The 26,941-nt window shown below is 36.8% G+C and overlaps 1 protein-coding gene and 1 pseudogene across 1 annotated transcript; both read left to right on the top strand.

Annotated features, from left to right (window-relative positions):
• The first annotated feature begins 101 nt into the window (after positions 1 to 101).
• LOC128025656 (cytochrome c oxidase assembly protein COX11, mitochondrial-like) lies at positions 102 to 2,374 on the top strand (annotated as a pseudogene).
• Positions 2,347 to 22,908, top strand: LOC128025391 (ras-related protein Rab-40B-like). The gene is made up of 6 exons (XM_052611720.1): positions 2,347 to 2,931; positions 17,443 to 17,503; positions 18,193 to 18,253; positions 19,052 to 19,129; positions 19,540 to 19,762; positions 21,862 to 22,908. The coding sequence occupies exons 1-6, from the start codon at positions 2,766 to 2,768 to the stop codon at positions 22,131 to 22,133; spliced, it is 861 nt and encodes a 286-aa protein (XP_052467680.1). The 5' UTR covers positions 2,347 to 2,765; the 3' UTR covers positions 22,134 to 22,908.
• Positions 22,909 to 26,941: the final 4,033 nt, after the last annotated feature.

The following is a 26,941-nucleotide window of genomic DNA, read 5'->3' as shown; positions in this document are numbered from 1 at the left end:
ACTCATTATTTTAGTGACCATGTACCATGATGACTTGTACTGTTTTGTGTTTTAGGTGAAACACCTGTCTTGAGGGGCATTTCACTTGTAACTCTAGGATTATGCTTTAACCATTCCTTCTCAGTGAATGAACTGTAAAGCATGTACAGCAAGCCATTTCTAGAACTCGGCTATGCGTTAATTGTTGCAAAACCAGAAGACTAGCCTCATCCAGTGGCCATCTCTTCATCAGGAGGACCCCACAGTAATTCCTCAATCAGTCACGAGGACCTAAAACTCACAAAAGGAAACATCAGAGCCAGGAAGATGACTGGAAGAAAAGGAAAAAAGACCATCCTCACATACATCGCGGTCACTGGAGTGGGAATGATGGCTTGTCATATGCTGCTGTTCCACTCTACAGACTGTATTGTCCAAGTCAGTATTAAAATAATAATATGAATAAAGTTAATTTTTGTGGATTTATAAAATTACAATAATGTTACTTTTCTTTCTTCAGGCAGCAGGGCTGGGAGGCACAGCAGTAGCAGGACATGACACAAATCAAGTGAAGACAATGAAGCCAGTCAGGGACCATATTATTAAAGTGGCCTGTTGTACCATTTGAGGCTGGACAAAATGTTCATAAGATATAGGTAAATATGAAGCATTTAAATAAACCCATGGTGACATTACTATTATAATTTATGTATATCCATTTGTTACCTAGCTCACTAAAGAGCGTGCTATGTATTGCTTCTGTTTTCCCATCAGGGTTTCTGTTTTAAGCAACAGAGGTTAAACCCACAAGTATATATATATATATATATATATATATATATATATATATATATATATATATATATATATATATATATATATATATATATATATATATATATATCAAACATATGAGCTGTATATGAAAAAAAATTGAATTTGTCAACATTTGTGAGGCTAGTGGCTTACTTTAGAACACTAGAGGGCAGCATTTTACAGTCTTTTAAACATGATCTTAAAACTTAGCAATTGCATTGTAAACAGTAACATATTTTGTACAACTTGCTGATAGCAGATACGTGCTTTATATAATGCATGCGCAAATGCTCTTAGTGGTGCTTCAGTGAGCAACATTGCGCAACAACACAACACTACTCAAGCAGTTTGGATTGTACTTAATCACAAGACACAGTACACAAACAAAATTCGATGTTAAAGTAAAGATACAAAAGGATATTAGAGTAGTCATTAATCACAATGAATGAGACCCTGAAGATATGTAGTTTAATTGATATTAAAGATTATGTAAACAATAATAGTGGTTTAAGCATAAAATATTAATACAATTTTCACAACAACAAAAAAACAATGCCTAAACAATAATGATGCAATAATCAAAATTGCAAAACAGTGTGCTGCATACACTAAAATCTTTTAATACTTTTTTAAATGTTCTTTAATACCAGAAGAAGCTTTAATATAATGCAAACATATATCACAGTTGATATATGATACATACATAAAAAAAAAAAACATTTTATATAATTTCTAATTAACTAATTTCTACTTTTCTAAATATTGATATGTAAAGCATTATATAATGTGGTTATGCAAGGGATTGTTCTTAGTTAAAGTTATAATAATAACAGTGTTAGAGTCTAGCTGGACTGGGTTTGTAAAGGTTAAAAGCCCAAGAGATCAAGATACAAAGGACAGTATGCAAAATACAACCATGGTGAATATATATTCAAAAGAAATAATTGACTTTAATGATTTTTATAGCCTTTTTTATTATCAGACTAAAATATAGTTTCAAAGTATTGCTGTGATTTTAACAAGGAAAAGAGAGGAAATGCTTAACACTGTGTGAGAGCTGCTATTTTATTTTACATGATTCCATAATATTTGATAATATTTTAACTTTGTTATTATATTTGTCATATTGCCTTATTCATGCTTGTACAGCACTTTGGTAAACACACACGTTTCTAAAAAAAAGTGATTTATAAATAAACTTTTACTTCGACTACAATAACCTGTTTAGAAACTACAATGATCAAATTACGTCATTCAAACGTTTCGTCATTCTTCGTGCCCCGGAAAACAACAAACCCGAGCACGCGCTTGAAAGCGCGCTGGAAAGCTGACGCAGAATCAGTTGACCAACCTCCCGCGCGACAAAGTGAACATACGGGCTCTGATCTGGTATCAGCGTTAATGGGATCAAAACAGCAGATTAGCCACACCCTCTCCAACGCATAAAATGCGTTTGTGGGATTTGATGGACGCGCTAAATGTCCAATGAGAGAGCAGAGCTGCCCTAGCAACTCCACACAGGAACCAATCAAGGAAAATCTAAGGATAAACTCACATTTTTCCTGTTTAGGGAGGTTGATAGGAGAGAGGGATGTGGCAGAGAGCTCAGTGGACCAGGTTTGCGCGAAATGTAAAGATGAAAAAAACAGTAGGAGTGATTTATAAAGATTAACATTTCTTTTATAAGTATAAACAGTCAATTTTAAGAAGTTGCTTGGCTTATGCTTCTATACTGTAAACGTATGACGGTCTTTATTTACCTACTAATGTGACGCAACAGCATCAGTGGATCCACAACCAGAATCTTTGAACAAAAGGACAGCTTTAGTGTTGTACTGGACATGACATTTTAAACTCAGAAAAGACTAGTGAAGAATATGTAAGTTTGTTTTTAAAACGGCTATATGGTTTAGTTGCACTGGTGGTCTGAGATATTTAAAACAAGTCCATCAGTTACACGATGTACCAGAATGGGTCATCGGGCTGATGTGAAGATGAACCACAGGAGCAGCCCAGCAAAAGCTTATGATTTCCTCCTGAAATTCCTTCTGGTTGGAGACAGTGATGTTGGGAAAGGGGAAATACTGGCCAGTCTACAGGATGGGTCCAGTGAGTCACCCTATGGATACAATATGGGTAAGTTTTGATCTCTTTAAATTAAACTAAATGTAGTCGGTCTGCGCAATTCTAAATAAATCCATTATCATGGATTGAAGTTTATTTAACATTTATCATAAACATGATGATCAGAAGGTGAGAATACAGCTAGCAAGCATCACGTGCACATCTACATCATTTATTGTGAACTGTTTCAGTTATTTTGTCACCAGAAATGTTGTCAATCTAGAAAATAATTATACACTGAAAACAAGGGATCACCATCTGTATAATTTATTTTCAATCTTTAATCTATTATAACAGTTAGTATGCCACATATATTAAACACCAAAATCAATCCCTGGTTTGTCCAGCTCTTATTTACAGCTCACCAGTAGTTGTAGTTATTGGTTACTCCCTGTTTTGGAAAAAGTAACTCTTCCCAGGGGACAAAATCAACTGCAGTGAACCCCCCTTTGGGCTTTCACAGCTAAACAACATATTTTTCATGAATCTTGCCTATAAGGCCAACAGCATTCTTTATGTGATGCAAACAAGTGGCTGGTATCAACATAACTAACAAAACACAACATCTTTTCATGTATGTAATGACTTGCATATCAAATACTAACTCAGTAGCAACCAGCTCTCGTGGTGACAATCCTTTAGATCTCCTAATTCATAATAGTTTACATATTTTCTCCAGAACGCTGTTTTATTGTTTTTACTCTATGCATGCTTGAACAGGAAGAACAAAACTCTATGTGCCATTTTTCATTGTCACTGCATTGAGCAAAGTCCAAAGTCTGATGAACATCGTAAGTCTCTAACAGCTTAGATTACACCGAAGCGATATAGCAAGTAAATTGACAGCCAACCTGTTCATTTAAGGTCAGAGGCTGACTGAGATCTGGGTGGCTTTCATAGTTGTGTACTCATTTATCCAAGCAGCTGAGGAAGGGATGCCAGCCACTTTTTGAAGAGGGACCCTTTAAATAGTATTTTAATTGCTTGGATGGGCATATTACTATATTCTTTAAAGAATAGTTAACACACACACACAAATAAACATTTGCTAACATTTATATAATGTATAATTCAAGATGTAGATGAGTGTCTTGTGAATAAGGATGTAGATTTATCATCATTTTTTTTATTAGATTTTAACAAAATGAGAATGAAAAGGTGTCCTCTTATCATTGCTTCGATAAAATGCTGCACATTTTTTGTGAAAGTGAAATGTGTCAAATAACAAAACTAAATAGAAATTTAAAAACGAACCCCAAATCAAATAAATAGAGGCAACCACTGCATTTGAATCACAATCCAAACAAAGATTCTGTTTACATGCAGCATGAGCAGTTTTAAAATTAAAATTTTATTGTATAATTTTTAGGGCTGTCAAATGATTAAAATTTTTAATCAAATTAATCAGAATTTTCAGTGGATTAATCATGATTGTATTTGAGAGTAACTGAGGTAAAACCTTAAGCTTCTTCTGTGTTTTCGTCGCGGCGCTCGCCGCTGTTTTTTACTATCTTGAGAATTCAGAGATCGACGAGACTTTCCTAACCTGAATAATTTGTCACACTGCGCATGCGTGCAATGCGTTAAATAATTTGACCTAATAAACGACAAACAACTAATTAACGCCGTTAACGCGCTATTTTTGACAGCCCTAATAATTTTACATTTTAAACAAAAACAGAATGCTTTGACTTTAGTTTTGTTTTTATATTACCACACTTTTGATGTTCAACAAAATAGAACTAACATGCTTACATTTACATTTACATTTATTCAATAAGCAGACACTTTTATCCAAAGATGAACAGATGAAGACAGTGGAAGCAATCAAAAACAACAAAAAGAGAAATGATATATAAGTCCTATAACAAGTCTCAGTTAGGTTAACACAGTACACGTAGCATGGGATTTTAAATAATATAATAAATAAAAATAAAACAGAAAAAAAAAGAATAGAGCAAGCTAGTTAGGTCTTTACACATACACACACATATATATATATATATATATATATATATATATATATATATATATATATATATATATATATATATATATATTTGCATAATAAATGAAAAGAAAAATAGAATACAAAAAGATTAGAAAGGTAGTTAGATTTTTTAAGAATAGAATTAGAATAGTGAGTGTTAAAGTTAGAGGGTCAAATAAAGATGGAAGAGATGTGTTTTAAGCCGATTCTTGAAGATGGCTAAGGACTCAGCTGCTCGGATTGAGTTGGAGAGGTCATTCCACCAGAAGGGAACATTTAATTTAAAAGTCCGTAAAAGTGACTTTGTGCTTCTTTGGCATGGCACAATCAAGCGATGTTCACTTGCAGAACGCAAGCTTCTAGAGGGCACATAAGTCTAAAGTAACAAATTTAGGTAAATGGGTGCAGAGCCATCAATGCCTTGAATTTTATGCGGGCAGCTATTGGAAGCCAGTGCAAATTGATAAACAGAGGTGTGACGTGTATTCTTTTTGGCTCATTAAAAATTAACCTTGCTGCTGCGTTCTGAATTAATTGTAAATTGTAACATGTAATTGTAAATTGTACATGCTTCACGTCCTCTTGAAAAATTACACATGCGCAGTATCGTCAGCTCATCGGTTCTCAAATCAGATGCTTATATTCTATTACCAGATCACCAGAACACTTAATCCATATTTCATTGCATTATTAAATTATATTTCATTACACTGATAATTTGATGCTCATCATCAGTTCTCTTTTCACAGCAGTTCAATATATATATATATATATATATATATATATATATATATATATATATATATATATATATATATATATATATATTAGGGGTGTAACGGTTCACAAAATTCACGGTTCGGTTCGGTACGATTCACTGATGTCACGGTTCGGTTCGGTACGGTTCGGTACGTTTTAGATACAGCAAAAAGAACAAATTGGCAACAAAGTATGTTTTTTGTTTTTTTTTACATTGAACAATGATCTATTCTTCACCCATCTTCTATGGTGTTTTCTTAGCAGCATACTGTATAAAACAAAAACAGCTCCTTATTAAAAAAAATTGAAAATGTTATATTGTTGTAGTAGTTATGAACAAATACAAAGATGTAACTTTTCATATGGAACTCTATAACTCTTTATATTGAGTGTGTTTTTACTCAATTGGTTCTCTATAGGGCTTATGTTTTTTGGAACAAAGCAGGAATTACGGTCTGGCTGAAATGGGCTCGTGAAGGAATATAGTAACGGGGCTAAATTACATTAAGAATGTTCTTAAAACATGCGTTTTCCACTATAGGCGCTCGCTCACTCAGCACACGCTGAAGGCTCGTTGCAAAATGACTAAAGGGTCTTTCACACAGGACGCGATACGCGCGGCGCTGGATCCTGGGCTCAGCGTTGCCCTTCAGATACAACGCGATTTGCGCTGCACTATGCCAAGAGCAAAGTAGGTGGAGTTTTCAAAACTGCCCGTGCATACGTTCTATTTATAACAGTTCTTCTATAACGTGCAGGCCTGTTAATTGAATCGTACTGCTCAGGAAATTCCGACACAGTACACTACTAGTCCATTTTGATTACCGTGCTTGTTTGGATGCCCCGATCGATTGGTAAAGTGCACCCAAACACCAGACCTGTTGGTTATTGGAGGATCTTCTATTTGTGGTCTGTTAAACGCATTGGCCATTTTGCAACGAGCCTTCAGCGCGTACTGAGTGAGCGAACGCCTGACCTGAGTAGCCTAACATAAACATATAAGCTGGTGTTTTTTTTTTCTTGTTCGGGGGTGTCAGGGGCGTTGCCTGTTACGTCGTTTGGGTTATTGGGCTACCTTGTTGAACGCATATCATTATATTTCACAATTTTTTCTTTATTTTCCAAATATAATTAATTAGTCCAACGAACCGTTCGGTACATAATGCGTACCGCGTACCGAACCGAAAGCCTCGTACCGAACGGTTCAATACGAATACGCGTATCGTTACACCCCTAATATATATATATATATATATATATATATATATATATATATATATATATATATTTTTTTTTTTTTTATTATTATTATTTTTTTTTTTTTTGGGAGTAAGAGGGAGTATCAGGCATGTAAAAAAAAAAATTGTAAGTAATTTTTGTATTTGTGCTTAATGGAGACGCAAACTCTTTCAAACAATTCAGTCTGATTCTAATCTAATCTAACTAGCGATCAGGTGTGGTGCTGATGCTTCTTATGTCCGTTTCAGAGCACCAGAAGGCAAATATTTCAATCAACAGCTCAAAGCTTTGTTTGTCTTCAGAACACAATTTAAGATATTTTGGATATTTGGAGCTCTCCATTCACTCACACTGGCGCCGATACAGGATGGCTGCCTCCGTGACGAGCTCCGCATATGTCTTTGTGTTTTTGTTAGTTTGTCCTGTCTTTAGTTATATTCCTGCCATCAGTTTCACCAGGGAAGAACTGCTGAACATTCGGCAGAACACACCACAGGATATTTTACCGGATTTCAATTATTCAGATGTTTTAGTGAACGTTGTTATCGGAGGAGCGGCGGCGCTGATCAAGCGCTTCAGGACGCGCAGACGGGGGAAGCGAGCGGGAGCGCTCGTCAGACTCAGGAAGCGCGGATTTCGAACGCCGTTGCCTAGCATCCATCTGGCAAATCTCCGCTCTCTACCCAACAAAACGGACGAACTCCTTCTGCTTTCTCGGACAAATAAGGATTTCACACACTCTGCTGCTCTGTGTTTCACGGAAACCTGGCTGAATGACACCATACCGGACAGCGCGCTCCATCTGCCGGGCTTTCAGCTGTTTAGAGCGGATCGTGACACAGAATCAACGGGGAAATCGCGTGGTGGCGGGACATGCTTTTACATCAATGAACGGTGGTGTACAGATGTAACTGTGTTAAAGAAGACGTGCTGCTCAAATCTGGAAACACTCTTCATTAACTGCAAGCCGTTCTATTCGCCGCGGGAGTTTCACTCGTTCATTCTGGTCAGTGTTTACATCCATCCTCAAGCGCATGTGAGCTCAGCTTTACAGAAACTCGCTGATCAGATCACAGACACAGAACAACAACACCCGGACTCTGTTTTAATCATTCTCGGGGACTTTAATAAAGCCAATCTGTCCCGTGAACTGCCAAAATACAGACAGCATGTTACTTGTCCCACAAGAGACAGTAATATATTGGATCACTGTTACACCACAATAAAGGATGCATTTCACTCTGTTCCACGAGCAGCTTTGGGACGTTCTGATCACCTTCTGGTTCATCTAATACCGTCCTACAGGCAGAAACTAAAATCAGCTAAACCTGTATCAAGGACTGTAAAAAGATGGACTAATGAAGCAGAGCAGGATTTACAATCTTGTTTTGACCTCACTGATTGGAGTGTTTTTGAAGCTGCTACCACCGATCTGGATGAACTCACAGAGACCGTAACATCATATATCAGTTTCTGTGAGGATATGTGTATTCCTACAAAGACTCAACTAATTTACAATAATGACAAACCGTGGTTCACTGCAAAACTCAGACAGCTCCGTCAGGCCAAAGAAGATGCTTACGTGAAGGGGGACAATGTCTTGTATAAACAGGCTAAATACACATTGGAAAAGGAGATCAAAGTGGCAAAGAGGAATTATTCTGAAAAAATAAGGACTCAGTTCACTTCCAACGACTCCGCATCAGTGTGGAAAAGTCTAAAGAAGATCACCAATTACAAGACACCACCCCCCAGCACTGTAGAGAATCAACGACTGGCAGACGATCTGAACGAGTTTTACTGCAGGTTTGAAAGAACACCCATCACCTGCCCTGAACTCCTCCCCACAAAAACATTCACACCCTTCACAACTCCTGCAACCAGCCCTGAATGCCTCTCCAAACTACCGTTCACACCATTAACAGCTCCTGCAACCCATCCTGAACACCTCTCCAATCAAGCACTCTCACCATTCTCACCTCCTGCATCCCCCCTCTCCCCCACACCTGCAATTCAGATCAGCGAGGATGCGGTGCGCCAGGTCTTCCGGAAGCAGAAAAGGAAAAAAGCACCAGGCCCAGATTGTGTTACACCAGCCTGTCTGAAATCCTGTGCTGACCAGCTGGCCCCCATCTTCACACAGATCTTCAACAGATCGCTGGAGCTGTGCGAAGTCCCTTCATGCCTCAAACGTTCCACCATCATCCCCATCCCTAAGAAACCCAAAATTACAGGACTAAATGACTACAGGCCTGTGGCTCTAACGTCTGTAGTCATGAAGTCATTTGAGAAACTGGTGCTGGGCCACCTGAAGGACATCACTGGGCCCTTGCTGGATCCTCTTCAGTTTGCCTACAGAGCAAACAGGTCTGTGGACGATGCAGTAAACATTGGACTGCATTATGTTCTGCAACACCTAGACAGACCGGGGACTTATGTGAGGATCCTGTTTGTGGACTTCAGCTCGGCCTTCAACACGATCATCCCAAACCTCCTCCTGCCCAAACTAAATCAGCTCTCCGTGCCCACCTCAGTCTGTCAGTGGATCAACAGCTTCCTGACAGACAGGCAGCAGCTAGTGAGGCTGGGAAAATACACATCCAGCACCCGTACAATCAGCACCGGAGCTCCCCAGGGGTGCGTTCTCTCCCCACTGCTCTTCTCCCTGTACACTAATGATTGCACATCTAAGGACCTCTCTGTCAAGCTCCTGAAGTTTGCAGATGACACCACACTCATTGGCCTCATTCAGGACGGTGACGAGTCTGCTTACAGACAGGAGGTAAAAGAGCTGGCTGTCTGGTGCAGTCTCAACAACCTGGAGCTTAACACCCTCAAAACAGTGGAGATGATCGTGGACTTCAGGAGAAACCCCCCTGTACTCCCCCCACTCACCATCATGAACAGCACTGTGACTGCAGTGGAGTCATTCAGGTTCCTGGGCACCACTATCTCTCAGGACCTGAAGTGGGACATTCACATTGACTCCATTGTGAAAAAGGCCCAGCAAAGGTTGTACTTCCTCCGCCAGCTGAGGAAGTTTAATCTGCCACAGGAGCTGCTGAAACAGTTCTACTCCACCATCATTGAATCCATCCTCTGCACTTCAGTAACTGTCTGGTTCAGCTCAGCTTCTAAATCTGACCTCAGAAGACTACAGAGGGTAGTCCGGACTGCTGAGCGAATCATCGGTTCAACCCTCCCATCTATTCAAGAACTGTACTTATCCAGAGTGAGAAAAAGGGCTGTCAAAATCACTTTGGACCCCTCACATCCAGCACACTCCCTCTTTGAACTGTTGCCATCTGGTCGACGCTACAGAGCACTGAGCACTAGAACGACCAGACACAGGACCAGTTTCTTCCCTCAGGCAATCCATCTTATGAACAGCTTATAATAACGGCGGACACACTACACTTTATATTTATATACACACACACTTTATTTATCTAACACACATACTTAGTATACACTTAAATTTTGCACACAATATATATGTACATACATAACTTCACTTTGTAATATACTTGCCTACAATTGTCATTTGTATATTGTTATTCACTATCTACTTATTTGTATTTTTTATTCTTTTATTATGTGTTTTATGTTCTGTCGCTGTCATTCTGTTGTACTGCGGAGCTTCTGTCACGAAAACAAATTCCTCGTATGTGTACATACCTGGCAATAAAGCTCATTCTGATTCTGATTCTGATTCTGAAAACCGGGAGGCTTGTGACTGACCCATTGACTGCCAAGTAAATTACACTGTCATGGTCCAGAAAAGTATGAAAAACGTCATCAGAAAAGTCCATCTGGCATCAGTGATTCAAATGTAATGTTATGAAGTGAAGAGAATACTTTTTTGTACATGATGAAAACAAAAATAACGACTTATTCAACAATTTGTCTCCTCTGTGATGCACCACCGTAGCGCCATTTGGAGAATATCAGTAGATTGTGAAAAGTTTTTTCCAAACCAGAATGAATAGAATGATGTTAACAAAGAAAGAAAGCTGTTTCAGAGTAAGATAACTTTATTGCATTTTGATCAATCATTATGACAGTAAACTTATTTTTGAAAAAAGGTGCATTGATGGTCAGTTTTATTTTCATGTTTACTTTAAACAGTTGATCTTTTCTAGCGAAACAGTGATGAAAATGTAATATCCCACTGCAGGCTTGTGAAAGGGACTTCATGCTACATTCATTTACATACTCTCTAGTAAAAATATAGCCCCTGTAGGGCCAGTAAACAGCTCTGCCAGAATGCTAATACTTGGAAAACAGTTTCTTAAACTTGGGTATGCAAGCAATTAATAGACCATTGCTAAAGCTTTTGCTTATTAGATTCAGAACATATTCTACATTCTACAGTCATATTTTATAACTTTTGTATTTATTTTGTATTGTAACCTTTGGAGCAACTCACAAATGGTCGATAAACTCCATTATGTCATTAATCGTAGCGCCATTTTGGAGAATATCCACTAAATGTAAGCAGCATATGCTCTTCTGTCTCAGCCGCGCTGCACGGATGCACTGTTTTCGTTCATATCAAAGTGTAAATGCACATAGAAAAAATGTCTTTGTGACTGACACAGAATAGCATGCACAGTTTGCATTCAGCATATAGTGATTAATGACAAAATTTTTAATTTGTTTCGGTACCCAACCCTACTCAAAATATGAGTCCTCTACCCTAATATCACTTTCTCTAGTGAAAAAGTTCTGTTTACAAGTGAAAATGGTTCTTAACAAATATGCCCATAGTTTTTGATGAGAGAGAACAACAGGGGATTCATTTTTTCGCTGGAGGAAGAGTTATTATGGATTATGGACTGGTATTTTGACCAGAAGCGACTGTTTAAAGTTAAAATGCTTTAGTGATGTATTTCTTGTTTACAATATGCATCTTTTCACTTGAAAAGAGGTTAATGACTGCGGATTACTTGTAGATCATTGTAATGTTTTTATCAGCTGTTTGAACTCTCATTCTGATGGCACCCATTCACTGCAGGGGGTGAGCAAGTTATGTTAATTTTCTCCAAATCTGTTGTGATAAAGGAACAATCTCATTTACATCTCGGATGGCTTGATGAGGATGTGTAAATTATTTAGAAAATCTTCATTTTTGTGTTAACTATTCCTTTAAAGTCAACATGAGTTGCCATCCTCAACCCATAGTAATATGACATATTTCTGAGCAAGACAGGACTTTAGTAGATTGTGAAAAGTGTGTCCAAACCTAGCCTGATGTTAACAAAGAAGGAAAGCCGTTTCAGAGTAAGGGAACATTATTGCATTTTGATTAATTATTATGACAACAAACTTCTTTTTGGAAAACGGTGCATTGATTAATAATTCACAATAAGATCAGGGATGTATAGAGTACATTAACAAAGCAAATAGGGTACATTTTATTTTCATGTTAACTTTAAACAGTTGATTTTTTCTTGCGCAACAGTGATGAAAATTTAATATCCCACTGCAGGCTTGTGAAAGGGACTTCATGCTACATTAATTTACATAATCTCTAGTAAAAATATAGCCCCTGTAGGGCCAGTAAACAGCTCTGCCAGGATGCTAATACTTGGAAAACATCTTTCTAAAACATTGGGTATGCAAGCAATTAATATACCATTGCTGGAGCTTTTGCTTACTAGATTCAGAACATATTCTACATCCTATTCTGTCATATTTTAGAACTGTAACCTTGGGAGCAACTCACAAAAAGTGCATATTGTATGTACATGGTCGATTATCTCAATTATGATTAGACAGGGAGAGCTTTTGCCGAACAACCTTGCCAGCAGAAGTCTCTGTTGGAATTTCTGTTTATAGAGATTATTACAACTGGCCAAAGCTCTTACGTAACTGTGCTCTGCTGAGTGAAATGCGACTGAGCCGAGGGAAATGAGGATGCAGCCAGGCTTTGCTGGTGATAAAACATTATGATGTTAATCTAAACACTTGCATGTACCTTTCAAGCCACTTGTTTGTTTGAACGATAAACAGGGTTCATTGACTGTTGGTTTTAAAGGAACAGTGACAGTTGAAGCCTTGCAGCTGTTCTTCTCTAAGACAGAAATCAGTTCTGTGCCACTAAAACATTTATCCCACTGTCTTATAAATAACGCACAGGCTGATGTGTTGCTCAATGTGTTTTAGTTTATGTAACGCCTGTGGAGATTAATCAGGGTAGACGGCATATTGAATTGTGCACAAATTAAAACAAGGCTGTGAATGGAAGAAGGACAGTATGTTCAGTGTGTTGTATTGTCTTAGATCACATCTAATTGTATTGTCTTCGATCACATGTAAGACGATACAACACACATCATAAAATTTTTTGCTAAAGTAGCATTACCTTACACTGGATGAATATGGTCAACTTGCGGTGTTGAACGCAAATAGTATTTGAGTTTTTGTAATTTGTGAATTATCAGTTAATATTGTGGTGATGAATGTTTATTTTTGCATGCTCATTTTCTTTATATTTTTATTTTAGATCATCTTTGCAATTATCTAGTTAATAGTTAATAGTTAAAAACACTTATAATTGTATAAAACTATTAAATGTCATCTTGAGAATCTAAAAGGAAATCTTAAAAGCAATAATGATTATTCTGTGTAATAATAACTATGTTATTATGCCTAAATTCACCCGTAGCATTTAAAGTGACTGATTTTAGTTTAGAATTTTATTTTTAAAAGGATAACCCACCCAAATAGTTCACCCAAGTTACTAAATGGTTTGGGTTCCCATTGACTTCCATTGTATGGGCAAAAAAATACAATGGAAGTCAATGGGAACCAAAAATGTTTGGTTATCAACATTCTTCAAATTATCTATCTTGTGTTTAGAAGATGAAAGAACTGCATACAGGTTTGGAATGACATTAGGGTTAATGATGACAGAAATGTCATGTTTGGGAGGACTGTCCCTTTAATTTCTTAAAATGAATGAAGAATTTCAGTATCAGCCAATTTTGGTACTGATACGGCTCCAGTTTTTACTTCTTGTGGTTCAAAATGATTTAAAAATAATGTTTAAATGTACCCTTTATTTTGTTCTTTTTATTTATATAATTATTTTTTAATGAGAGAGAAATTACTATTTCACATGGGTCTATGTGAGTTTAATTATGCTGGTTTAAAATCCAGCTGATCTGTTTGATGTTTTTGAGGTCAACCGCAATTGCTCCACAGGCCACAAAGCAGCTTGCAGTATTTTAGGTTTGTGTTTAATTTTGTGACTTGAAGTTGCATGGGGATGGATCAGTAAGTGTTAGCAACTGTTTCCTCCTTCAGATTTAAATTTTGAACACCATTATCCATGGAGGCTTCATCCTCATCCCGTTACTCCAGTTGATCCAGCATATGTGTCATCCCGTCAGAAAAGGTCTATGGCTCTCTGTTGGTTCCTTTGAGGGAGACGAGGAGAGGTGCAGAGCAGGGTAATTGTGCGGGGAGACAGAAAGAGTTAGTGTGAAAAAATCTCTCAGGATGAATCAGAGCTTGCCCACACAAACTGTAAGACTGCATCCTACAGGCAGACATTTTTATAAAGAAAAAAAAATACTAGAGAGCTGGTGTTATACAATAATTATCTAAATGTGATGCTTCATTCACATTGAATTAAATCATTTACAATAAGTCTTTTGTCAAAAGCTTGTGGTGGAAAATATGAAGCATTGCTGGAATATATATATATATATATATATATATATATATATATATATATATATATATTCATTCATTACTCACAGGCTGATATATATCAGATGTTTATTTCTTTTAATTTTGATGTTTATAACTGACTACTAAGGAAAAATAGAATATTGTGAAAAGGTTCAATATTAAAGACACCTGGTGCCACACTCTAATCAGCTAATTGACTCAAAACACCTGCAAAGCCTTTAAATGGTCTCTCAGTCTAGTTATGTAGGCTACAAGAACCACTACGCACAGACGTATGCAAGACATGGTTTTCAGCTGTCGCATTCCTTGTGTCAAGCCACTCTTGAACAACAGACAGCGTCAGAAGTGTCTCACTTCAAAAAGGACTGGGCTTTGCTGAGTGGTCCAAAGTTATGTTCTCTGATGAAAGTAAATTTTGCATTTCCTTTGGAAATCAGGTTCCCAGAGTCTGCTTGAGGTCCAGTGTAAAGTTTCCACAGTCAGTGATGGTTTGGGGTGCCATGTCATCTGCTGATGTTGGTCCACTGTGTTTTCTGAGGTCCAAGGTCACACAGCTGTATACCAGGAAGTTTTAGAGCACTTCATGCTTCCTGCTGCTGACCAACTTTATGGAGATGCAGATTTCATTTTCCAACAGGACTTGGCACCTGCACACAGTGCCAAAGCTACCAGTACCTGGTTTATGGACCATGGTATCCCTGTTCTTAATTGGCCAGTAAACTCACCTGACCTTAACCCCATTGAAAATCCGTGGGGTATTGTTAAGAGGAAGATGCGGTATGCCAGACTCAAGATTGCAGAAGAGCTGAAGGCCACTATCAGAGCAACCTGGTCTCTCATAACATCTGAGCAGTGCCACAGACTGATCGACTCCATGTCACTCCACATTGCTGCAGTAATTCCGACAAAATGAGCCCCAACTAAGTATTGAGTGCTATACACACTCATACTTATCATGTTCTTACTTTTTAGTTGGCCATTTCTTTTTTTCTTTTCTTTTTTAACAATATTACTATTATTACTCTGTCTTTGCACAGTGGCAGCCTTGTTGAGCATAAAACATAAAGAAAAATAGATATTATTGTTTTATAGAACTAATGCATCATATTTTTACTGAGGACTTAGTAGCTGATAAATTCATTTTTAATGTGCACAACATGAGAGCTAAACCTCACCACTGCATACCTTAGGAAATGCTATAATTCACTAAGTGACCCCACAGTTCACAGGGTGACTTGGGATTGTGATTGTTGTGATGGTGTTTTCAAATCCTCTTTCTGTCCTTGTTCCATGTATATTTTCACAGTGTTTGGGTTTCATTCTCATCACAGTGGAATGTGTGATGGGCTCAGAAATTTCCTAGGATAAAGGGCGTTCAGAATACCAGTGTGTATGTGTGTGCAACCTGGAAACCCCACGGAGGTGACACTGAAGCTTTTCATTCTCTGCCCAGGCATCCTCTTTGAGTGACATGTTCATACCAGCAGACGTCACTTAATCATAGTTGCTGTCACTAAAATGCATGATCAAACAATTGACATTGTAAAAAGTAAAAAAAAAAAAAAAAAAAAAAAAAAAAAACTTTTTTTTTTAAACTTTGTTGTGTAATTCATTTCATACTGTTTGTTATCTGTTTTAACAAAATAATTTTGCAGACAGTTAAAGTCTTATGACTTATATTAAAGTGATAAATCTTATGTAGGGACCAGAATATAATTTAGACTTGAAAGTGGAATCTTTTGACTTGGACCACTAACCAACTCCCTAGAACCTCCTACCACATATACATGCTAAAAACCAACCAGAAGATATTAGTAATTCAATAGTAACACCCTGGCAACCTGTCGCATGGTAACATTTTTAAATGTGTTTAGAAAATGTTTATATGCTGACCAAGGCTGTATTTATTGAATAATAAATACTGTAAAACTGTAATAATGTGATATACTATTGCAATTTAAATGAACTTTTTTTCTATTGTAATTTATTTAAAAAACAAATGTATTACTGTGGTAGCAAAGCAGAATTTTCATTTGGTGCTTAAGTAATATTTCTGAGTATAATCAATATTGAAAACAGTTGTGCTGTTTAATATTTTTGTGGAAACCTTAATAAATATTTTAAATGTTTTTACTGTTACACGTAAAGACAAGACATTGTTGATCAACTAAATGCATACTAGCAAATCTATGACTGTTTAAGGTGAAATGTGTATTAATTTAGGACCCACTTTATATTAAGTGGCCTTAACTAATATGTACTTACATTTTAATTAATAATTTAGTACAATGTACTTATTGTGTACATACATGTTTTTACATTGTACTTATATTTAAAAAAAACTACATGTAATTACATCTGTATTTAATTTCTGTAATTACATTTATAATTAAACTGTTGACCCATACTTTACACCTTAACCCACCCTTAAACTTACCCATACCTCCAACCCTCTTCCTAACCTTACCCCTATCCCACCTCAATAGCAGCAAATGTGTTTTACAATACAATATGAACACAATAAGTACATTGTACTTATTTTTGTATGTAAGTACATAATAGTTAAGGCCACCTAATATAAAGTGGGACCTTAATTTATTTTTTAGCTTATAGTATAGTTTAATGTACATCTAGTTTAATATTTGCTGTGTAATGTGAACATTCTAATCTGATTGGCTCAACCAGTAGTGTGAATTTGGAGAGGTACTGCAGGTTTTTATGTACCAGTGGCAGACAGGAAACCCATTTGAAAACTGTCATTACTCGGTGATGCTAGTGCTGCAGAAATTCGACACTTCACCTTTAATAATTTTGCTGTTCTTTTTTACTTGTAGGAATTGACTACAAGACAACTACCATACTGCTCGATGGACGCAGAGTCAAGCTCCAGCTTTGGTGAGTAGCTTTACATCACAGTTACTTTTCCTTTTAGACTGGAAACCCAAGAATGTAGCACCTGACAGTTCCTAGATATGCATGTTGAACTTTAAAGTTTCAACTTGATTTCCTCCTATTATCTTCTTGAACTCAAACCGAGCACGAAGAGAGATTAAAGATCACCCCCTCCATTTCATCATGCCTGTGTACACTCAGTAAGGTCCTGTTGGTTTCCAAAATATGAAGTGAACATGCCAAACGTCTGGCAATGTTAATTACAGTGCTCCTCAACAAACTCTTCCGATGAAACATTCAGCCAAATCAATCGTACTAGCCATGCCTAGAACCTGTTTATAAATTCTGGCGCATTTTAAGAGAGCTGAGCTTTTTGCAAGAGTCTGGAATCAATTATTGATAATCTGGCATTGGCAGACGTAGCATTTTAGAGGAGAGTGTTTGTGTTATTCCAGCCCTTCCCGCTGCAACATGACTGGCACATCTTGGTGCTGCGCTCAGCCCTGGATGGTGAATGATTCATTCCATTGCTCCTACTCAAAGTCTGCTGCCCTGGCACCAACCACAGAGAGCTCCTCGTGCCACCAGGCAGAGGCAAAGACAATAGCTACAGATGTATTGAAGAGCAGAAGTAAGATGAATGTGTTCTTTGTCATATTGACCCTCTGTGTTGTGTTTTTTTTTTTTTGCAGGGACACCTCAGGACAAGGCAGATTCTGCACCATATTCCGCTCATATTCAAGGGGAGCACAGGTATAATGGCAATAAATTATAAAAACACTTTGGAAAAATATAATGAGTAGCTATTTTTAATTATAATTAATATATTTCATATGAGAATATTTATAGTAATTTATTTGAATTCATTAAAAAAATAATGTTACGTTATTTTTAATTTTTTTATTTATAAATGTAAATATAATACATGTAAAATATTTTTTATATATGATTTATCAGTCACCAGTAGTTATTCATTTTAAAAAAAGTATTTAATTTAAATTATATTATATTTACAAATATTTATTTTTCATTATTTTCTATATAATTGTTATTATTATTATTTATAATTGCAATTATATTTTGCTATGATTTTCATCAGACATAATTTGTGTGGTTATGTTTAAGACCATTGTATATCATATGCAAAGAGACTTAAGGGAATGGGCTTTTAAAATGTCTCTGAAATCCCAGTGCTCCCAGACAGTTGTTAAACACTCCACCCAGTGACCAGCAGTTCCTGTTGAAAGTGTGGTATGCTATAAATCGGAGTGGACTGGAACTGTCGACATGACATTTCCTGGCTCTGGCAAACACAGATATCCTAATAACAAAAAACTCTTGGAGCAAAGCCACATCGTAAACTTCTCTGCCATGCAATTTTAATCACATATTGCATGAGATGTTAAATAACACCACGTCCAGTACCACCCTGACTTTGAAAAAACGTTTATCATCTAATTCGATCTCAAAAGCTTATGGTCTCAATTTTTTGAAAGTGCATTTAAGTTTAACATACTGTATGCTGTCTTTAACAAATGTTGTTTTTCACAGGGTGTTATCCTTGTATATGACATCACAAACCGCTGGTCTTTTGATGGCATCGACAGATGGATTAAAGAGATTGATGAGGTAAAATCAAAACTACTGTAGTTACAGTATGTAGCATGTTAAATATGCAGTGCATTATGATTATGGGTATAAAAAGACGTGAGCTCATATTAGTGGCTTTTGAAGTACATTGAATGAAACATGCATGTTTCTCATCTTGAGAAAGTGATCAAATAGATGTGTATTTCTGTATTTCAGGAAATGTGCATGTTATGCAACTCAATAGCAACCGTTATGCTTATAATCATTGCAATCATACATGATAGTAACAGAGGCTATGTAACTAATCTGTGTAGCTTGATGATGGACACAGCATTTTCTTTCAGAATTGCTTTATTATTAAAGTGATTGTCTTGACATAACAATATAAAACAAATCAACAAACCACTTATATCCTGAAGTTTTTTATTGTTGTTGTTGTTTTTACCCAGCATGCACCAGGTGTTCCCAAGATTCTGGTGGGAAACAGGCTTCACCTGGCCTATAAACGTCAGGTGACCACCGAGCACGCCCAGGCTTTTGCAGAGAGACTGGGCGTCACATTCTTTGAGGTCAGCCCTCTCTGTAACTTCAACATTACGGAGTCCTTCACTGAGCTGGCCCGAATTGTGCTCATGAGGCATGGTATGGAGCGACTTTGGAGACCCAATAAAGGTAAAAAGCCTCTATGATCAGGCTTCATATAAAGAAAAATATATAAATTATTTATTTACAATAGGGCTATGTCTTTTACATTCACTTTTGTAGCTGTGTGATATTTTGGAAAATATAATAACACAAAACTAAAAAATATAGAAAGTGGAATAAAATTTTGTAATTATCATATGTATTTAGTTGGTTTCTTGTAAATAGACATTTCAGGAAATTTTCAGTTACTTTACAAAACACTTTATTATTTTCTTTTACAAGAAAGATATATTTAATAAGAATATTTTTAAGTATTTTGTATGAGAACTTGTTTTGGGCAGTCACAAGAGGTGAATAGGTAACAAATTATATTCCTATGAAATTATACCATTTCTTATTATCATTCTCATTTTTCTCATTACCATTTTTTACATTACAAGTTACCTAAAACATGTTAATATCAAAAAACTAAACACTAAGATATACTGTAAGATTGGGAACACGTTTTTTTTGCCAGTGTTTACATATTGTATAATCTGAATGTAAAAATAATTTAAACAAATCATTCTCTTTCAAAATGTCCTATTTAACATAATTGAGAAACTAAGTGCAGGAATGTTTTCATGTTTAGTGGAAGTGTGGAATTCAAATTTATCTGCTTATATGTACTTACAGAAACACAACATCTTTTTTTACATTTTTTTAATAATATAAAAATTTTAAATGAATTGTTGCTGACAGACATAATTATATAAAAAAAACATATTATGTTATATTTTATTATATTATATTATATTATAATGCTAAACATTATCATTCTGTGAAAATATATTTTTTTAATAATTTATTTTACAAATTATTGCAATGAAAATTTCACTTTCAGTTACAGAAATGTAAATCATATAAAACAATTACAGAGAGAAAAGACAGCTAAACCTCTACAGTCATCAGAGGTTCACATCAATACCATTGCTGTCTTGTTTCACTACACTTCTATCAGCATCTCCCTATGACTCATTATGTTGTTGAGGTTGGAAATGTTTTCTCCGGGAATTCTCCGGGAAAAAAACTTCACCATAAATGCTTCTTACATGAAATTATGCATTAAGGAACGCTGTTACAGAATAATGCAGACTTTTTAGTGGAGCCTTTTCTGAGAATGACCACATAAGAAACAGCAATACAAGTTTTTTTCCTCAGACCAATACTGCAATTATGTATAGGTCAAAGGAACGCTTTCGAATCCTGAAATATGCGAAGCTTTGAGACTTTATACTGCTCACAGCGGAGACACCCAGTGTTCAGATATCAATGTAACAGCCAGCTGCCCACATAGCACATTTCAGCTCTTAATAATCATAGCTTTGGTTTATGCTAGAAAAATGATTTAAGGAACAAGGTCAAGCGATTACGAAAACATTTACTTAGGTTGACGCGTTTGAATAAAACATTATATGTTTACATTGACTTGCCAAGCAATATTATAAAACAAGTTTCCATTGAATTACTTCATCCTTTAAAGCTGCAGTAGGTAACTTTTGTAAAAATATATTTTTTTACATATTTGTTAAACCTGTCATTATGTCCTGACAGTAGAATATGAGACAGATAATCTGTGAAGAAATCAAGCTCCTCTGGCTCCTCCCAGTGCTCCTATTGCCATTTGCAGAAATACATCACTCTCGTTAAGAAACAACCAATCAGAGCTGCGGTCCGTAACTTTGTTTGAGTTCAAAATGTAGAAAAATGTATATAATAAGCGAGTACACCATGAATCCATTTTCCCAACCGTGTTTTTAGCTTGTCCTGAATCACTAGGGTGCACTTATAATAAGTGTTTATATTCGGACTATTTTAGATTGCTTCGGGGGTACCGCGGCGGAGTAACCCAGTACCTTTGTGATTCTTCATAGACATAAACATACGATGTTCTTCCGCAAGATGCAAGCAGTTCTGTTTATTAACCGCTAGAGCGTCAAAAGTTACCGACTGCAGCTTTAAAGACAAACATTGCTGACAGACTATTATAAACCATATAATGATATAATGACTTGAATTTGTGGAGTATTTTATGAAGAATCTAATATGTTGCATTTTACTTGATCCTGTTCTTTTCTTTTGTCCAGTGTTGAGTCTGCAGGACCTTTGCTGTCGTTCTATCGTTTCCTGCACTCCAGTGCACCTTGTGGACAAGCTTCCCCTTCCTGTTGCCTTAAAGAGCCATCTGAAGTCCTTCTCCATGGCCAATGGTCTCAACGCACGGATGATGCACGGCCGTTCATACTCAGTCATAGCTAGTAGTGCTAAAAAAAGGAACGGAACCAAAAAATCCAAAATCATCTACCCTCCACTGAGTCCATCCCAGCACTGCGCACGGACGAGCTGCAAGATTTCATAGATCAATGCAGTTGCTGTACTTACAATACACCCTCACAATGCGATTTAAACAAGGAGCTAGTGTTCAAATCCACCATGGTCTCACAATAAATAAGAACAAGCGAGACAACTGTGGCCTGTGAGGTCTTCAATATATTAAGTGTTTGACCAAACTTGATAAACATGTTACTTAAAATATCCTCCTGGCCATATTCAGTTGTGATCGCTGGATAGATAGATGTAAGAAAGAGGATCTGTTTCTAAGTGTTACCAAGCCTTTATAATGCTCTGCATTGTTTAAATATACAAGTTCTTTGTCTTGTAAATGTATTGATGGTACTGCATTTTGCTGTGGAGGACTCTTTTTGCTACTGAACTTGGACCAAGCCAGCAGGAGAAACGGACTGCTTTCCTGTTTTGTGATCACTTTCAAAACGGACCTTACTGACAAGTAATACCAGCTTAATTTCCTTTAATACTTATTCAGACACTTTTCAGGGGCTAAGAGAGTCAAGGTTGAGACACGCAGCTCTTTGTATTGTGTATATAATTTGTTTTGTTTGATACTATATTATTAAATTCTTAATTCTTGTGATACACTTGACCTGTGACCAATATTGTTATTAAACAATACGTTTATATGGGAAACGCACCAAAGACGTGGAAGATTCACATGTGGCTTCATTTGTCACATTGAAAACAACACTAATATTTCAGATAAATTTACATTGCAAGCAAACAGAAATTTCTAACGCGCTATCATATAAGGTTTTAAATAAAGATCAGTGAAAAATCAAGAGGTTGTGTTGTCTTTTATTATCTTCTGTTCTTGTTCACTAGAGGGCAGTGTTTTATTGTAGGTGGTCTTGAAATTTCGTGCTTTGTAGTCTACTGTAACTGTGTGGTTTTGGAGGGTTTGGTGAAAAGAAATTAAATTATTATTCCAAAATAAAGGAGGTATTAAATTACTAGTGGCTAGAGTTTAAATAAATAATGTCTTGTGACATAACTGTCGATTGTCACACAAAAAAATGGACCAGTCCTTCAGCAAACCATACTGTTACAGAAAGTTTAAAAGTACTGAGAAGTATTTATTTGTTGTTTCTTTAAGTGTTTTAATGCAAGTTCTTCCATATTTGTGCTATTTGAGTGATAGTTGTCTAATTGTTCATTTTAATGTGGGACTTCCGTAATCCTTCCGCGTTAAGGCCATCCCATGGGCAAAACAAAACAAAAGATAAAACAAAAGAGAACTGGAGCGCTGCTGGAATCCCTTGTATCCTCTGGTGCTCTTGGAAGGGTTAAATATAGAAAAAGATTTTGGAAAAAAATCCAAGTCCAGGCACTCAATAGGATGCAAAAGTTAAAAAGCCTTTAATGGTTGGGCTAAAGCATTAAAACACCAACGCGTATCGGCCCATTGGCCTTCATCAGGGTGTTGGTAACAAACAGACAGAATCACGCAGTACTTATAGTTGCATTGGTTTCAGGTGTGCCACTCTGGCACTTGTAACACAATTTTTTGGCCACTAGAGGCAATAGTTCAGATAATGGCTAATACCAAAGATCAAACCATACAAATACAAGATAAGGGATCTCCAAGTGGAAGAAAAAAAAAAAAAAAAAAACAGGAGAGAGTAACACCAATACAAACATCTTGTGTACTCCACACAATTATATCCATAAAGTCAAATAAATGTGTAGAGGCTAGTTACCCATCTTACTTCTGGATTCATTGTCAAGATAGTTCCAAAGCAACAGGAGAAAAATATTATTATGGGCATTACAGTACATTAAAAGAACAGTCAACATTCACGGACAACAATACACTGTCCCTATTGAGACACAACTTTTACAAAAAAGGTGAGAGGTCAAAGTCTTCATTAAGACCTGGATGACTAGTAGCCCTCAAGGAATAGATCCAATATGTCTCCCTTTGTTTAAGGCGTTTGATGATATCCCCACCCCTGGCATCCAGGCGAACAGCCTCAATGCCCACTACTCTTAGGGTCGAATCACTCCCATGTTTTGCGTCTATATAATGTTTGGCCATTGGATAGTTCATATTTCCAGTCCGAATGGCATATCTATGTTCAGCTACCCTGTCTCTTAGTCTCCTTTTAGTAAGGCCTATATAAAAACAGCCACAAGTACACTCTAAACGATAAACAACATGGGTAGAATTGCAATTTATAAAACTGTTAATAGTGTAAGTCTTATTGCTAAAAACATCCATAAATTTGTCAGTTTTAGCAATATTCTCACAATAATTACAATTACCACAAGGAAAGTTACCCTTGGGTTGACGAAGCCAAGTTTCACGTTTAGGAGCAGGGAGGTGACTTCTTACTAACCTGTCCTTAAGTGTGGGGGCCCTCCTAAAACTGATTCCAGGGGGTTCCGTGAATATTTCCCGTAAAGTTGGGTCACATTCAATAATGTTCCAGTTTTTCTTTATAATGTGTTTAATCTGGACAGCCTCCTTGCTGTAATGAGTGACAAAATAGGGTTTCTGTGTTGATACTCTATTGGGTCTAGACTGAAGCAAGCTCTTCCTTTCAAGTGATTGGGCTCGATTATGAGCTTGAACAAGAGTTTTTGTTTGGTAACCTCTTTGTTGAAAACGCCGCTGCATATCCAAAGACTGATACTGGAAATCCTGATCTGAATCACATATACGCCTTAGTCTCTGGATCTGTCCAAAGGGTATGTTATCAATAAGCCATGGGGGATGAAAACTATTAGCATGCAGCAAGGTATTACGATCTGTTGACTTTCTGAAGATAGATGTATGTAGGAATCCCTCATTATCTTTTGAGATCCGTAGATCAAGAAAGTTGATAGTGTGTAAATCATAATCCAAACTAAATTTAAGGTTCTCATTTAAGCTATTAACATATACATGGAAGTCTACAAGTTCTTTTTCTGAACCTGAGAACATCAAAATCACATCGTCAATATATCTACCCCACCACAAGATTTTATCTTTAAAAGGGTTGACGTGGGAAAATATATAGCGCTCCTCCCATAAGCCTAGAAACAGATTGGCATAGTTGGGAGCAAAACAAGCACCCATTGCAGTCCCCTTTTCTTGTCTATACAATATGTCTTGAAAGAGAAAGATGTTGTTCTTTAAAGTCCACTCAGTAAGTTGCACTATAAAGTCACTGGGAGGCATCAAATGTTCAGGTCTGGATGAGAGATAGTGTTTCAAAGCCTCTAAACCCTCGTTATGTACAATATTGCTATATAGGGACTCCACATCCATTGTGGCCATAATGCAGGAGCCTATGTTGCCTATTTGTTCAATTTTCTTTAAAACCTGTGTAGTATCTTGAATATAAGAAGGTAAATCTGCCACAAATGGCTTGATAAAATAATCCACAAACTTGGAAGCAGGTTCTGTTATTGAGTCATTCCCGCTGATTATCGGTCTGCCAGGTGGATTTTCCAGATCCTTGTGGACTTTGGGGAGCATATAAAAAGTAGAATAACGTGGGTGTTGACAAAGCAAAAACTCATATTCTCTCTTAGTAATCCAATTATGTGATTTTGCCTCATTAAGCAATTGCTCCTGCTCTCTTCTTATAGTGTTCATTGGATTGGATGAGGGCTTTGAGTAATACTGAGTGTTGTCTAGCTGGCGAAGAGCTTCACTTATATACTTCTTCTTGTCCCACACACAGACAGCACCACCCTTATCAGCACTTTTTATGATTATATCATCTCTCTCCGAAAGCCACTTAAGTGCTTGAGATTCATTTTGTGTAAGATTATGCTGGGTGATCTTTTTTTGTTTACTGTAAAGCTTTTCTACTTCATAGGACACCTTTTTGGTGAAAGTAGTCAATATGGGATTGGTGGTACAAGGTGAAAAAGTAGACTTGGGCCGAAAAGAAGAGTTTACCGTGGTGGTTGAGTAGGTAGCTGCACCCTGTGCGTTCTGGGAGTACCAGGCCTTCAAATGTAGACTTCTATAGAATCGATAGAGGTCCACTTTGGTGTCAAATGGTCTACCTGAATATGTAGGAGAAAATGAGAGACCCTTGGACAAGACAGAAACGCAGTCATCAGAGAGGGGGAGGTCTGAAATATTAATTACTACCGATGCTTCAACCGGCTCCTTGTGATTGGTGGTTCCTGAGAGTGGGTTCTGCCACTTTCCACCCCTCCGCGTTTTCCTCTTCCTCTTTTGTAAGGTTGGTTGTGCTGTCTGGGGCGAGATTCCAAAAAAGCATTTCTGTCATACACATCAGCAATTTTGTCACGGTCATGAGTTTCATCATAATTCTCATCATCAGTGCTTGGAAGATTAAAAGACACTCTTCTTTTTGTCAGGTGTCCCTTCTTGCCCCAGCCATATATAGAACAATTACTATAGTCATTACAGTCTCGCTTAAATTTGATTATTTTGCCTTGTTTCAATTTTGTTGACAATTTATCAAGATCTTCTTTTAGTTTATTTTCAAAAGGCAACCTCTGGTGCTCTTGGAAACAACTCTTGTTGGTGACACCCTGATGAAGGCCAATGGGCCGATACGCGTTGGTGTTTTAATGCTTTAGCCCAACCATTAAAGGCTTTTTAACTTTTGCATCCTATTGAGTGCCTGGACTTGGATTTTTTTTCCAAAATCTTTTTCTATATTTAACCCTTCCAAGAGCACCAGAGGATACAAGGGATTCCAGCAGCGCTCCAGTTCTCTTTTGTTTAGTCTTATGAGGATCAATTTGGGTGACCCTGGACAGGAGCAGCTCCGTTTTATTTTTTGAATGTTGAGGACCCACTATAATATCAACATGGCCACTAACAAATCTTTCTCCTACACTAAG

The sequence above is a fragment of the Carassius gibelio genome, chromosome A12 (assembly GCF_023724105.1).
Source record: "Carassius gibelio isolate Cgi1373 ecotype wild population from Czech Republic chromosome A12, carGib1.2-hapl.c, whole genome shotgun sequence".
Classification (NCBI taxonomy): Eukaryota; Metazoa; Chordata; class Actinopteri; order Cypriniformes; family Cyprinidae; genus Carassius; species Carassius gibelio.
Note: the sequence above shows the minus strand (reverse complement) of the source record. Positions and strands in the feature narration are given on the sequence as shown.

Coding starts and splice junctions, on each gene's coding strand:
- LOC128025391 (XM_052611720.1), top strand. CDS start 2,766: ATGGGTCATCGGGCTGATGTGAAGATGAACCACAGGAGCAGCCCAGCA. Junction 2,932..17,442: donor ACCCTATGGATACAATATGG/GTAAGTTTTGAT, acceptor TTTTACTTGTAG/GAATTGACTACAAGACAACT. Junction 17,504..18,192: donor AGAGTCAAGCTCCAGCTTTG/GTGAGTAGCTTT, acceptor TTTTTTTTGCAG/GGACACCTCAGGACAAGGCA.